The 14,840-nt window shown below is 37.4% G+C and overlaps 1 protein-coding gene across 1 annotated transcript; it reads left to right on the forward strand.

The window, feature by feature from the left end:
• Positions 1 to 6,278: 6,278 nt before the first annotated feature.
• Positions 6,279 to 6,845, forward strand: LOC136839709 (uncharacterized). The gene has a single exon (XM_067106062.1). The coding sequence runs from the start codon at positions 6,279 to 6,281 to the stop codon at positions 6,843 to 6,845; it is 567 nt and encodes a 188-aa protein (XP_066962163.1).
• The last annotated feature ends 7,995 nt before the right edge of the window (positions 6,846 to 14,840 follow it).

Consider the following 14,840-nt stretch of genomic DNA (forward strand, 5'->3'; position numbering starts at 1 on the left):
CGAATACCCGTTCTATGGTTCCTCTATAATGTGCGTACGTATCTACACATTCACTTAATACCCCCTACCTTGGAGCGTGACGTCACCGTTAAGTTCAGTGTTTGAAGGACCCAGCCTTCCTGAACCCACAGATATCACAAAGCTTCCATTCATCTGCCACGTTGTCTCCAGGCATCTTCATCATGACCAGAAGTCATCACTGCGTCGGATACCCGCTGTTTCCAACCGCGGAAAATACCAACGTCAACATAAAGACCACCTGGACCGGACACAGGTTTTCAAAGGCCAGAATTAGTCAGCTAAATTTGCAATATATATAAATAAATAAATAAATAAACATGTATATTTATTATATATTTTATTAATCTATATATATATATATATATATATGTTATACCAGTCAACAGCCGTTAGTATATACCTAAATGCATATACAGTGAACAATAATAAAACCCCTTTCCCCCATCACGCGATGGGGAGAAAAAAGATAGAAAGCCAAGAGCCAGAGACAGAGACAGAGATAGACATTTTATAATATCCAAATTCCCAGCAAAAAGTTGCAGGAAAATATCCTGTTAGGAATTTACAGTAACTTGAACTCACGCCCTTGAAATATGTCGATTTATACTTAATTTACATCAAATCTTTTCCTTTCTATTTAATGTAAAAAAGAAATTCTGAGACGAGAAAATATTATGAACGAAAAAAAGGCTTAAGTAATTAAGAACGCTTTCTGGAATGTTATATTTTTTTTAGGTAATTCGACCCTAATGTAAAATATAATGTCAGTTTTTAGGACGTCAAGCCGACCTGGTTAGAGAGGCGGGCACTTTACCATCCTGGAGTTCCATCACCCTGAGATTATTCATGTAATCAACGGATAGGTTTTATTAGAAGCAAATGGGTGTCGACTGTCCCCATTTTAATCCCTTGCTTGTTGCAACATTCTATTCGCTGCCCTTAGTGATTAGGTTGCTGGTGTCTCATTGTTGATTTACAGTTTCTGTAAATAAACCCTGTAACCGGGTAAAGCGATGACAGGCAGGACAGCCGATTCAAGTCAACCAAAGTCTAAGGAAAGCCAAATAAAGTCCTTTTCAAAAGAAGGCTTTCTTGGCTTACCCCATACAAATGGGAAAAATGCAACGTTACAAGAAGAAGTCCAATTAAACTTTTTATTAAATGCCATAACGTTTCAAGCATATATTTATAAGAATTCAGTGTAATTTATATATATTTTTCCAGACTATTATGTCCGATATATATATATAATTGTATCTCATCGGTATATACATAATAAATATAATAACATACAATAATATGCTGCCGAAATGTAGACAGAAAGACACAAGACAGAGATTAGACATTTTAACATCCCCTAATCGTATAATCAAGTTGCCACCGAAAATGGATCTATCTTTAGTAAGTGGTCTCGGTTGAAATATGTTGAGTCGCGGCCCATGAAATCTTTAATCACTTCCCGGTGGTGGAAATTCTGACAGAAAATATTATGAACGAAAAAACGCTTAACTAATTAAGTACGTTTTCTGGAATGTTATATTTTTTAGGTAAACCTTAAATGTAAAATATAAGGCTCAGGCTTTTTTGGTATAATGCCGATGATTGGAGGGTGGATGATCAACTATCCAGTTTGCAGCCCAGGGCCTTATGCATGTAATTTACGGATCTGTTTGCGGACAAGCAAAGGGTGTTACAGACTAATACATGGACGGAAAAACAAAGCCCTAATAACAGCAACGTCTCGACTGTTAGCAGCAATGCTGGGAGAAAGGACGCTGGTGACTGGTACAAAAGTGTACATACGCTACCGGGGTCTAAGCATCGATGACAGACAGGGCAGCCGATCGAGACTACAAAGTCTACCCCAAAGCCAAATCAAAGTCCTTCAAAAAGAAGGCATCATGCTTACCCCATACAAATGGGAAAAATGCACGTTAAAAGAAGAAGAATTAAACTTTTACTAAATGCCATAACGTTTCTAGCAGCGTTTTATAAGAATTCAGTGTAATTTCCAGAATGTTTTTCAGACTATTGTGTCCGAGCCATAGCTTGAATTGTATCTCATCGGTACATACAAACACTTAAACAAGTAAAAAATGCGCCGAAATTTCTTCGGCGCTCGGTTATCAGACGCTACATTATAATCAAGGCCACCGAAAATGGATCTATCTTTCGGTGAGTACATGCTGTATGAGTCATGGCCCATGAAACTTTAATCACGCCCGGTGGTGGACTATCCTATAGCGTTGCCAGAAGCACCGATTATGGCTAACTTTAACAGAAAAATCAAAACTAATGAGGCTCGAGGGCTGCAATTTGGTGTAATGTTTGATGACTGGAGGGTGGATGATCAACATACCAGTTTGCAGCCCTCTAGCCTCAGCAGTTTTTAAGATCTGAGGGCGGACAGAAAAAGTGCGGACAGAAAAGTGCGGACGGAAAAAGTGCGGACAGAAAAAGTGCGACGGAAAAAGTGCGGACAGAAAAAAGTGCGGACGGACAGACAAAGCCGGCACAATAGTTTTCTTTTACAGTGATCTAAAACTCTAAGAATTTTTACACTAAATGGAATGGGTCTGGATATCTAATATCCCTATCTAGCCCGGGGCCGATGATAACAAGAAACAGACAGATCTACTTCTTAAATGACAAAAGGTAATGAAACGCCATTAGTGGAGTCTCGTTAACTCAAGACGAAACAGAATTCAAATATTACACTCAGTTATCTGTTCAGAGAGAGAGATATATGTATGAGAGAATGAGGTTAGCTAGTTTAAAATTACTTTTCCCCAAAGCCCTGGTCTTTCACCGTCGGAAGCAAGGAAGGTTGGAACTGATGAGACATTGAAGTCCACATGAATGGACAGAGAGAGAGAGATAGAGTCCAGATTGCTCTAGAAAAGCCAAGAGTCAATCCCTGTTAGGAATGGGTTTGTTGGGGAAGGCCCACTCAAATGCATAAGATGAAGGCTCATGGCCAGAGAGAGAGAGAGAGAGAGAGAGAGAGAGAGAGAGAGAGAGAGAGAGAGAGAGAGAGAGAGGTAAATTTTTGTTGCAAGACCCACTGAAGCATAAGATGAAGGTTCATCAGAGAGAGAGAGAGAGAGAGAGAGAGAGAGAGAGAGAGAGAGAGAGAGAGAGGTAAATTTTTGTAAGACCTACTGAAGCATAAGATAAGGTTCATCAGAGAGAGATTTTTGAGAGAGAGAGAGAGAGAGAGAGAGAGAGAGAGAGAGAGAGAGAGAAAGGTAATTTTTTTGTAAGACTTAGTGAAGCATAAGATAAGGTTCAATAGAGAGAGAGAGAGAGGTCAATTCTTTTGTAAGACCTGCTGAAGAATAAAATGGATCTCCAAAACTGGCGAACTTGGTGGAACACCCGAAGAACCACCAAATTCACCAGTTTCGGAGACCCAACAAGCAGTAACACAAACGACCAATATGCCAGCCTCCACTGTACCACGACGACGTTCCCCGAGAATTGCTAATAGACTATTGAGCAATTCTGGAGATGCCTGAAAGAATAACAAGCCGTTTTTCCATTTTTCAAAGATGTTCCTAAATGTATTATCATTTCTATGTTTATTCAGGCTGAAGAGTCCAACTGGTCAAGTTGGCGAAAGCTTCCTGTATACAGAAATATACTACATACAGTACATACTACTGCGTACTTTATTTTTCCATTTAAGATCACGAGAAAGTGATGATATCAAATGATAAAATGAAAATTCATCATTGAGAGAGAGAGAGAGATACGATTAACATGTCATGCCAAGGACTAAAACTTCATCATGAAACAAGCAATTCAGAATCTTCCTATTTAATCCTGTAAAATGCGGCTAAACCCCTAAATTACAATTAAATTCTCTCTCTCTCTCTCTCTCTCTCTCTCTCTCTCTCTCTCTCTCTCTCTCTCTCTCTCTCTCTCCTCCACTCGACTTCAAAAAGAGCCAGGAGACCCCAGATCTGTTAGCACCACTCATCAACATCGCAAAAAAGAACAAATAAATCGAAATTTAATCAAACAGAAGCGTTGGTACAAATTCAACAACAAGGATCAAAGCTTTTTTTTATGCGTGGTTTACCACAAATATGAATTTAACATTTCACTGAACAACTTTTTTTTTTTCATCCCTGACGCGGTGATTGGAACGGATCAGTGAAATGTGTTTTATGAGACTGTCACTATGACGATAAACAGTGACCAAACGTCATCCAAAATATGATAATATTACCCATAGTTCTTCTGTACAGTCCTATTTTCGACTGCCTAATACAATCTAACTTGTATTTTAATATTTTGCTCGCATTTTTATTTATTTCTTTATTAATTTGTAATTTTTCTGTTCTTTTCCTGTTTTAACTGATCCCTCTTACTGTATTTCCCATTACCTTCTGTTACTTCGTCCGAATGAACACAATAATATTCTTTGGAGGTTTGAATTTCGAGTCACTGGCCCCTGTGGCGGGCTTGTTCTATATGTATAGGGTTCGTCGTCTATATAATAATAATAATAATAATAATAATAATAATAATAATAATAATAATAATAATAATAATAATAATAATAATAATAATACAGAACTACTATGGATTTCAGGCAAAAAATAGTGTGTTTTTCTTTAATATCTCCCATACTAATTATTTGATCAGAATATTACTTTGACACAGCACTCTATAGACCTCCCCCTAATTTTTGATACTATAATGCATTTTCAAATCCCGTTAATTAAGGTGTTTACTCTTGTCCTAGTAAAGCCAAAGCCAAATCTTTTTGGTAAGTTTGTTAAACAATCGAACGTATGCTGACCCTCCCTCACTTCGCTCTCCCTTCCTCACTTCGCTCTCCCTCCCTCCCTTCTCTCACTTTGCGAATGTCTCATCTAATATTTTCCATAATATCCACCTTTAACATTGGTATTTTCCAATATATTTGCCATCACGAGGATATTCATTCGAAAATCCATAATGATAATATTGTAAAAAAAAAGTAACTGGGAAAATAAAGCATGGTTTTGGAAGTCAAGAAGGTCGAATTATGGTTTCGTTAAGATTCTTTTTAACCGTGGAAAAATAATGAAACACACGTTTTCCAAAGGCAGGATTGATTGGCTTTACCTCCTTGAAAGGTAGAGTAAATGTAATCAAGTGTTATATAAGTTGACTGAAAATTTTTCGGTGTATTGGCTCACTTAACCATTAACTATCGTAGTTTGGGTATCTGCTGTGCTTTATGCCTAAGCACTTTGTTTTGTTGTCTCAGTGTTTGTTGGACTGAGGAGGTTTTCCCATCATATTCATGACTGGCATGTTACTTTGCCCCCTAAACGCAAAAATGCATTTGCATTACGTCTCCATTCCATATACAAAATGGAACAAGCTAACACTAAAATAAGGATTAGTCTTAACAGGTAAGAGAAGCTTCAGGTTTGTTGGACACACACAATAACACAATGTGGCATAAGAAACACAAGCATATTACTGAATAAGTAAATCTTAATATTTATCCTATAATTCACTCATATATATATATGTATATATATATATATATATTATATATATATATATATATATATATATATATATATATATATATATATATATATATATATATATATTATATATATATATATTATTATATATCTATATAATATATATGTGTGTGTGTGTGTAATTGTGCATATCAATCCAACAAATTGTGTAGTTCGTAGATTTTTATCATAGTTTTAAATATTATATTTATTTGTGTCACAGTATAATTCTGTTTGTATTCTGCAGCTATTGTGTTTTCCACACAGGCCTTATGATCGTACTGCAGACGTCATGTTCATGAAGACGACGACAGTGCATTCACTTTTACAGCGAAGCATGGGAACAGCACCACCTGGAACAGACAATTACCCGTCAACGACACATGATACCCCGACACCCACACCAAGTGCCTTTGATAATTTTGCTATCGGTGCCATTCGCCGCTATGTACACGGTGAATTCGCTAAGAAAAACACATTCACCATTAAAAAGTCTGACACAGGGTTTACGTGAAAACGGCATCATCCCAGCTGGAAAATCAGAATCATCAGTGTGGCGATTACTACATGACATGGGGTTCTGCTATAAGACCACACAACGGAAAATGTATGTCAAAAAGGAAACTCTTGAGTGTGCTGGCGCATTCCCACTCTCCGAGCACTTAATGAATATCGGAAGGAGGGAGAAAGGTGGTATACATCGATGAAACATGGTTCACCACGAGGATGCATCCTAGCAGCGAGTGGGTTGATGCCACACAGTCCATGATAAGTGCCACCTACAGTCGGCAGGTCCCTCCCGGAGAAGGGGAGCGTTTTGTGCTTGTTGCTGCAGGCACAGAAGATGGTTTCATTGAGGAATCATTCTTGTGTTTTCCTACAAAAAACAAAACTGGTGACTACCATGGCGAAATGAATGCCGACCTCTTCGTTCGTTGGCTCACGTCCCAACTTCTTCCATCATTGCCTGAGCCAGCAGTGCTTGTGCTTGATAATGCGCCCTACTTCAACCAATTGAGCGAAGATAGTCGTTGCCCAAATTCCTCCACCATTAAAGCAGATATCATGAAATGGTTGACGTGCCGCCAGATACCATTCCCTCCAAACTCCACACGCCCTGAGCTGTTGCAAATCATCAAGCAAAACCGCCCACTACCTGTGTATAATATTGACAACATCATCCGTTCATGGGGACATGAAGTCGCCCGACTACCACCTGCTCATCCTGAGCTCAATGCTATTGAGCAGGTCTGGGGCTTTATGAAAAAACGTGTGCGTTCCTCATTGCAGTAGCGATTCACTCGGGCAGATTTACAGGCCAGAATAGAGGAAGCGAAGGTTAGTGCAACAAGGGAAGTGTGGGACGGTGCAATAAGACGGTCCAGAGCCTTCGAGGAAGCATACTGGTCAAATGATAACATCCAAAGACCTGTAGATCCTATGTATAATCATCACCATAAACAGTGATGATGAGGATGATCTGTTCCTTGACAGTGATGACGATTAGGAATAAATTTTTTGTGATTTTTGTTCAATTGTTTCCTTTACTTTCCAACTGATGGCGATAATTATTTCACATTAGAGAGAGAGAGAGAGAGAGAGAGAGAGAGAGAGAGAGAGAGAGAGAGTCAGTCAGACAGACAGAGAAACTTTTATCATGCTTCTCTTATCATTAACATCTTTATCATGATTATCATTACAACTGCTATCACTATTACTATTTTTGTCTTAATAGGTATAGATACCAGGGGCACCAGCAGATAAGGTAGCCCAGTTATGAAAAATAACAGTAAAACGAAAGGGAATGCAGATTGGAGATACATTAGATGAAGATAATTCTGCATGGCTGTTCAATGCAATTTATGCTGTCTACACCTTAAAAGGAATTAAGCTTGGGTTTAGATATCTGAATCTCTTGTAACTGTATGATGGGTCTTAAGCTGTATTATGAGATTTAATTTTGGTTATCTTTCCAAGTCGTAGCCGTATATCGCACGAAACTTAAGGATTTAAGAAGCCCTCAGGGCAGGTTCATCAAGTTGGATAAATAAGCTAAAGGCTGTAAACTCCTTAAACACCCTGACGAAATACAACAATATCATGAAATGTTAATAAGAATTATAACAAGAATCCAACATATCAATTCTATCAGTTATTAACAAATATAACAGGTTAGAGAAAAGGTAGAGTAAGCGACGCCGGAGAGAATAGGTAAGGGGTTACTGGAGGGATAGGAGGAGGGTCAAGACAGAGGGAGGGAAGGAGGGGAGGGACGGGGAGTGTAGGCATTCGAATTGCTGTACCTACTTACCTGATTCACTTGGCTTAGGCTTTATTAGGCCAGAGTAAACACCTTAATTAAAGAGATTTGCCAATGCATTATAGTATCAAAAATTAGGGGAAGGTCTCAAGAGTGTTTTGTCAAAGTACCATTCTGATCAAGTAATTAGTATGGGAGATATTAAAGAAAAACACACTATTTTTTGCCAGAAATGCATAGTAAAACCTCTTGTAACTAGTCCACTTTCTGTCCATTGTACGCGATTCTTCGTAAGCTTAAAATCTTATTTTCTAATTGCATTTTAACAAAGGTGCGGTGCCCTTGCTAAATGAGTCAGTCATAAACAACTACAGATATTATTCACGAGAGAGAGAGAGAGAGAGAGAGAGAGAGAGAGAGAGAGAGAGAGAGAGAGAGAGAGAGAGAGATGAAAAAAACGACGCGATAATAAACCCTTGGCTTAGGAGGAAAGGGAATCTCACGAATTCAGGTACGTTGTGGAAGGGAGAGGAAAGGAACTGTTTGAAAACAAGGAGGAAAGCAAGAAGGAGGAGGAGGAGGAGGAGGAGTAAGAGGAGGAAGGCAAGGAGGAGAATGAGGAGGAGGAGGAGGAGGAAATGAAGATGAGGAGGAGGAGGAGGAGGAGGAGGGAAATGAAGATGAGGAGGAAGTTAGGAGGAAAAGGAGGAGGGAAATGAGGACGAGGACGAGGACGAGGAGGAGGGGGAGCTGGATGAGGAGGAGGAAGAGGGGGGGAGGAGGAGGAGGAGCCAAAGGGGAAAATCCGAAAAATATCTGACGCACGTCACTAATCTTAAGTTCCTCTTTCTTAAATGAAGCACAGAAAGAGCGGTTTAAAAAACTAGGAGGAGGAAGACGAGGAGGAGGAGGAATTAAGGAGAAAATCTGCAAAATAAAAAATGCCTCACACACGTCACTAATCATGAATTTTTCTTTGATAAAAGTCTCATATAAACAATTGACAATCACTGTCTATTTAAGGATTCAAAAAAAAAATTAGACCAAAAATAAAAAAGTAATAATGAAGACGAAACGAATGGCAATTTCCCCTTGGCCAAAAAAAAGAAATAATCAAACTTAAAAGCAATAATGAAACTTTTCCCCCTTTCCGAGAAGACGTCTCTTGAAAGCCTTTGATGTAAACAGACACTGGGACTCTCTTCTTCTTCTTCTGCAAGAAGCGTCTCAAGATGTTTGGACGTATCGGTTATCTTCTTCTTCTTCTTTCTTCTTCTTCTTCTTCTTCTTCTTCTTCTTCTTCTTCTTCTTCTTCTTCTTCTTCTTCTTCTGCAGGAAGCGTCTTCTTCTGCAGGAAGCGTCTAAGATGGTTGGACGTATCGGGTATCTTCTGTCTTCTTTTGCTTCTGCTTCTTTTTCTTCTTCTTCTTTTTTGCTCCTTCTTCTTCTTCTTATTTTCTTCTTCTTCTGTTCCTGCATCTTCTGCTTCTTGCTCTTGCTCTTCCTCTTCCTCTTCAGCATCAGCTCTTTGTGAAGCCCCTTAGAACGGCATTCAACTCCAAAAAACACAAAATAGAAATTTTAGTTTGACTTTTTTTTCATTTTTCCCTTCGGTGAATTCCTTTCCAAAGCGATAAAAAAAACAGATACACGCCGGGGGAACACTGCAATAACTTTGAAATAACTTTAGAATAGTTTTATGGGCGACAAAGATGATGTTCCGAAGAGCTGACAGACCTTTCAGGATAGAAAGTGAATATCTTGTAATCGATCTCCCTTTACTTAGAGAAACTTTTCGACTTTTACACTGTAAAAGTCTGACAGGTTCCTCATCTTAGCCCTTTACTTAGAGATACTTTTTCAATTTTTGTGAAAGTCTGACAGGTTCCTCATCTTGTCCTTTTCCGTAGAAATACTTTTGACTTTTTGGGAAAGTCTGACAGGTTCTTCATCTTGTCCCTTGACGTAGAAATACTTTTTAATTTTTGTGAAAGTCTGGCGGGTTTCTTATCTTATCCCTTAACATAAAAATACTTTCAGGAGTCTAAAAATTTCTGTATCTTATTTATCTATGATATTTTCGATTAAATGGAACATATTAATCATTATCCTTTGGTGATTATGATTACAAAAGCTTAGCCATTAATCCTAGAATGACACAGTTTGACGACGCGAGTCCATTCTTCTGAAGAGAAGATTTAGACTTCTCCTCTAGTTTATTTTTCTCAGTTTATTTGCTCTTTCCCATATCTCTCTCTCTCTCTCTCTCTCTCTCTCTCTCTCTCGAGAGAGAGAGAGAGAGAGAGAGAGAGAGAGAGAGAGAGAGAGAGAGAGAGCAAATGAAAATAAACTTTCAATGTCAAATACAGCCTTACAAAGCTATAGCACGGATTTAAATCAATCATTATATTCTTTTGAACCAACACTAAGAGAGAGAGAGAGAGAGAGAGAGAGAGAGAGAGGACTAATGAAAATAAACTTTCGTTGTCAGATACACGGCCTTCAGAATTTAAAGTATAAATTACAAGAAATAATGCTACATTCTTTTTAACCTACACTAGAGAGAGAGAGAGAGAGAGAGAGAGACAGAGACAGACAGACAGACAGACAGACAGACAGACAGACAGACAGACAGAGACAGAGCAAAGGTAACGAGCCATTTGGAACCAAAACAGAACCCAACATATCGGAATAAAGAAAATGACTACAACAGAATTTTCCCTAGTAACATTTCTTCAGTGAATCGCACCAAATTTCACAAGACATAACACAAACCCTCTAATAACAAAAAGAAACATCTGCAGCAAGACAGGAATGCCCAGCAGCCAAACAACATACGCAATGAGAAACACCACAAACAACGGCATAAAATGGAAGCATTACAACAACATGACGTAACGGAGAACACAGCAGCATCGGACTGAGAAACAAAACAGATGCTCCTGCGAAGATCATAGACGGGAGATCACATAAACATCTTTGGCTCTTTACCAGTGGGCTGCTGCGTCGTGAATTTACGATGCTTTGAGCCTATACTAAATTTATTTCTATTTCCCTGAATCCTTTGTAGGAGAGAGAGAGAGAGGCTGTGAAGGATTTGCACCTACACCCAGATTTACTTTATTCCTTTTCAGTCTTTGAGAGAGAGAGAGAGAGAGAGAGAGAGAGAGAGAGAGAGAGAGAGAGAGAGAAGAGAATGTGATGATTTTGTATCTACAACACGATTTACTTTATTCCCTTTGAATCTCTGAAAGAGGAAAAAGAGAGAGGGAGAGAAACTGGTTATATAGTGTTCAGAAAAAAACAAGAGAGAGAGAGAGAGATAATATGATGATTTTCTATCTACAACACGATTTACTTTATTCCCTTTGAATCTTTGAAAGAGGAGAGAGAGAGAGAGAGAGAGAGAGAGAGAGAGAGAGAGAGAGAGAGAGAGAGAAACTGGTTATATAGTGTTAAAAAATAAACCAAAATAAACCAAGAGAGAGAGAGAGAGAGAGAGAGAGAGAGAGAGAGAGAGAGAGACTGTAATGGTTCTGTATCTACACCAAGATTTACTTTATTCCTTTTTAATCTTTGAAGAGAGAGAGAGAGAGAGAGAGAGAGAGAGAGAGAGAGAGAGAGAGAGAGAATGTGATGATTTTGTATCTACAACACGATTTTACTTTATTCCCTTTGAATCTTTGAAAGAGGAGAGAGAGATAGGGAAAGAAACTGGTTATATAGTGTTAAGAAAAACCGACAGACAGACAGACAGACAGACAGACAGACAGACAGACAGACAGACAGACAGACAGACTGTAATGGTTCTGAATCTACACCAAAATCTACTTTATTCCTTTTTAATCTTTGAAAGAGAGAGAGGGAGCAAGAGAAAGACATTAGTTCTATGGTGTTAAGATAAAGACCGAGAGAGAGAGAGAGAGAGAGAGAGAGAGAGAGAGAGAGAGAGAGAGAGAGAGAGAGAGAGAGAGAGACTCTGAAGGTTCAGCATACACATTTACATTTTTTAATCTGTTGAGACAGACAGACAGACGGAGACAAAGACAGGTTCTAAAGCTCTGGAATCGAGTCAGTATTGGGAAGTCTTAGAATGTATTATTATTATTATTATTATTATTATTATTATTATTATTATTATTATTATTATTATTATTATTATTATTATTATTATATAGTAGTGTGGGTCGCAAACACAGGAATACTTCATAATAACGCGCACGCGCAAATTTTTCAATTAAATTATTTTATGTTGAATAAATGCTAATAAAATGTTATGCATCTGTTTCCTTTTGTTGTTCCCTGCTTGGTATTAATAAGTGGCAAACCATAGTTCATCGTTAATAATAATAATAATAATAATAATAATAATAATAATAATAATAATAATAATAGAAGCAGGATGCAACCCGGAACGCCTCACTATAAAAACCACCCAGTCGAATAAGATGGCTGTGATAGAACAGAATAATAATAATAATAATAATATAGTAACTAATATTATTATTATTATTATATTAAACGTAGCGACTCTCACAGGCACCGACCTTGACGTTACTTTTGAATGTCAACGAAGGATTAACTTGTCACAGCCTTGACACTCGACATTCAGTGGAAGCGGAAATAAATATAAAAACGCCTCTCCCTGTAACATATGTGCCACTCTGGCGGTCTATTTTTAGTTTTCTTTAAAAGAAAACTATTGTGCCGACTTTGTCTGTCCGTCCATACTTTATTCTGTCCGCACTTTTTCTGTCCGCACTTTTTTCTGTCAGCACTTTTTTATGTCAGCACTTTTTTTCTGTCAGCACTCTTTTATGTCGGCACTTTTTTCTGTCAACACTTTTTTACGTCCGCACTTTTTCTGTCCACTTTTTTCTGTCCACCTTCAGATCTTAAAAACTGTTGAGGCTAGAGGGCTGCAAGTTGGTATGTTGATCATCCACCCTCCGATCATCAAACATGCCAAATTGCAGCCCTCTAGCCTCAGTAGTTTTTATTTCATTTAAGGCTAAATTTAGCCATAATCGTGCTTCTGGCAACGATAGAGGCCAGGCCACCACAAGGCGGTGGTTAAAGTTTCGTGGGCCGCGGTTCATACAGCGTTATACCCGGACCACTGAAAGATAGGTCTATTTTAGGTGGCCTTGATTATACGCAGTAGCTGCTGTGCAGAAAGCTCGATTGCGCCGAAGAAACTTCGGCGCACTTTTACTTGTCATCATTAATAGGGCCAACGAACGTGAAAATACTGAAGGAAACATGGAAAAACATACGAAGTTCAATAGAGATCTATTTAAAGGGTTCCCGATTGCGCAGGGTTTTTTCACATACGCAGAGGGAGGGCGATTTGCATACGTATGAATTTTAATTCGCGTGAGTTAGTGAAATACGTATCGTAACTTCGTGGTGGTTCAGTGATATTATTAACGAAGTATAGCGAATAAAAATCTCTCTCTCTCTCTCTCTCTCTCTCTCTCTCTCTCTCTCTCTCTCTCTCAAAAGATTGCTTAGAGAATATAGTTTTCAAATTGCTCGTGCTGAATACAAGATTTTGTTGAATAAAAATAAACATTTCTGGAATGCATACAGTACTCTCTCTCTCTCTCTCTCTCTCTCTCTCTCTCTCTCTCTCTCTCTCTCTCTCCCCTAACTGCTGAAAGAGTTTGACATAATTGCTAGGTTTAATTGAAAAACTGGATGAATTTTATCGTTTTAGAAATACAGGACTGGACTCTCTCTCTCTAACTGGAGACTTTAACTTTCCTTTTGTAGGAATGGAAAGAAAGAATAGGAGACTGTGGTTGTATTTATACATATAAAAAATTTTTATTCAACAAAATTGTATTCAGAAGATAAGAAACATTCTTGAAAATCTTTTAGATATGCTACTAGAACATAACATTCAGCAAATAAATCAACTACCAACAAGAAAGGATAATATTTTAGACCTAGTATTTTGAATCAAGGTGAATTATGTTAAAGAAATAATAGTATATAACAGAGAGTAGAGAGGACCATAATGTCATAAAATAAAGTCCGTTCCAGAACATACGAAAACAAAGAAAAGTATAAGAGACAAGAAAAAATGGGAAGGATATGGAAAATACAATTTCTATAGTAAGAATATAAATTGGTCAAAAATAAATGAAGAATTAAACAAAGAATGGAAAACATATTTGTAAGTGATGATAACAGGTAAATAGCCGATATATTATATAAAATATTAGAATAAAGGAAATAGTACAAAAATATATAACATTTCTTCAGTGAAGCACCAAAAAAAAATAACACAAACCATCTAATCAAAAGAAACATCTGCAGCAAGACAGAAGGATCTTGTTCAGAAAATTAGAAAGTGGAAAAAAGCTCTTGCAAAAGAAAAGAATGCAACAAAGTGATGGAACTAAAAAGTAAGATAGAAAATGCAGAACAAAAGATTATACAATCAAAGAAAATGAAAAATGGAACCTAGAAGAAATGACACTACAAAATATCATGCAAAACCTAAAATTTATTTTTTATTCATATGCAAAAAGATGAATAAAATAAGAGAGTATTTACTTTATTCCTTTTCAGCCCTCTAAGAATTGAAGGGCGATTAACGAATGAAAAAAGGAAATGATTTTGTACAAACATATTATTCCTTTGAATCTCTGAAAGATAAAGAGTGAAGGGAGAGAAACTTGACAATGAAGATAATGAAAAAAAGAAATAAGAGAGAAAATACTGATGATTTTTATCAGATATAGATATTACAGAAGCCTTTATTTTGCAGGCTATTAATGAAATTAAAAATGGATCAGCAGCAGGACCAGATGGAGTACCTGCCATATTGTTAAAGAAAGTGGTTCATTCAATGTTAAAAATAAACCCAATATTATTAAGGCAAAGTATAGATACAGGCAAGATTTATGATGAGCATAAATTAGCATATATTCCTTTTTAATCTTTCAAAAGTGGTTCAAGACTAGAGGCAAGTAATTATGATTTTGTAGTCTGATTTTCACTTTATTTATGAAATCTTT

Source organism: Macrobrachium rosenbergii, chromosome 6 (genome assembly GCF_040412425.1).
Source record: "Macrobrachium rosenbergii isolate ZJJX-2024 chromosome 6, ASM4041242v1, whole genome shotgun sequence".
NCBI classification, from domain to species: Eukaryota; Metazoa; Arthropoda; class Malacostraca; order Decapoda; family Palaemonidae; genus Macrobrachium; species Macrobrachium rosenbergii.

What these genes read in the sequence shown, in the direction of transcription:
- LOC136839709 (XM_067106062.1), top strand. Translation starts at nt 6,279, where the DNA reads ATGCATCCTAGCAGCGAGTGGGTTGATGCCACACAGTCCATGATAAGT.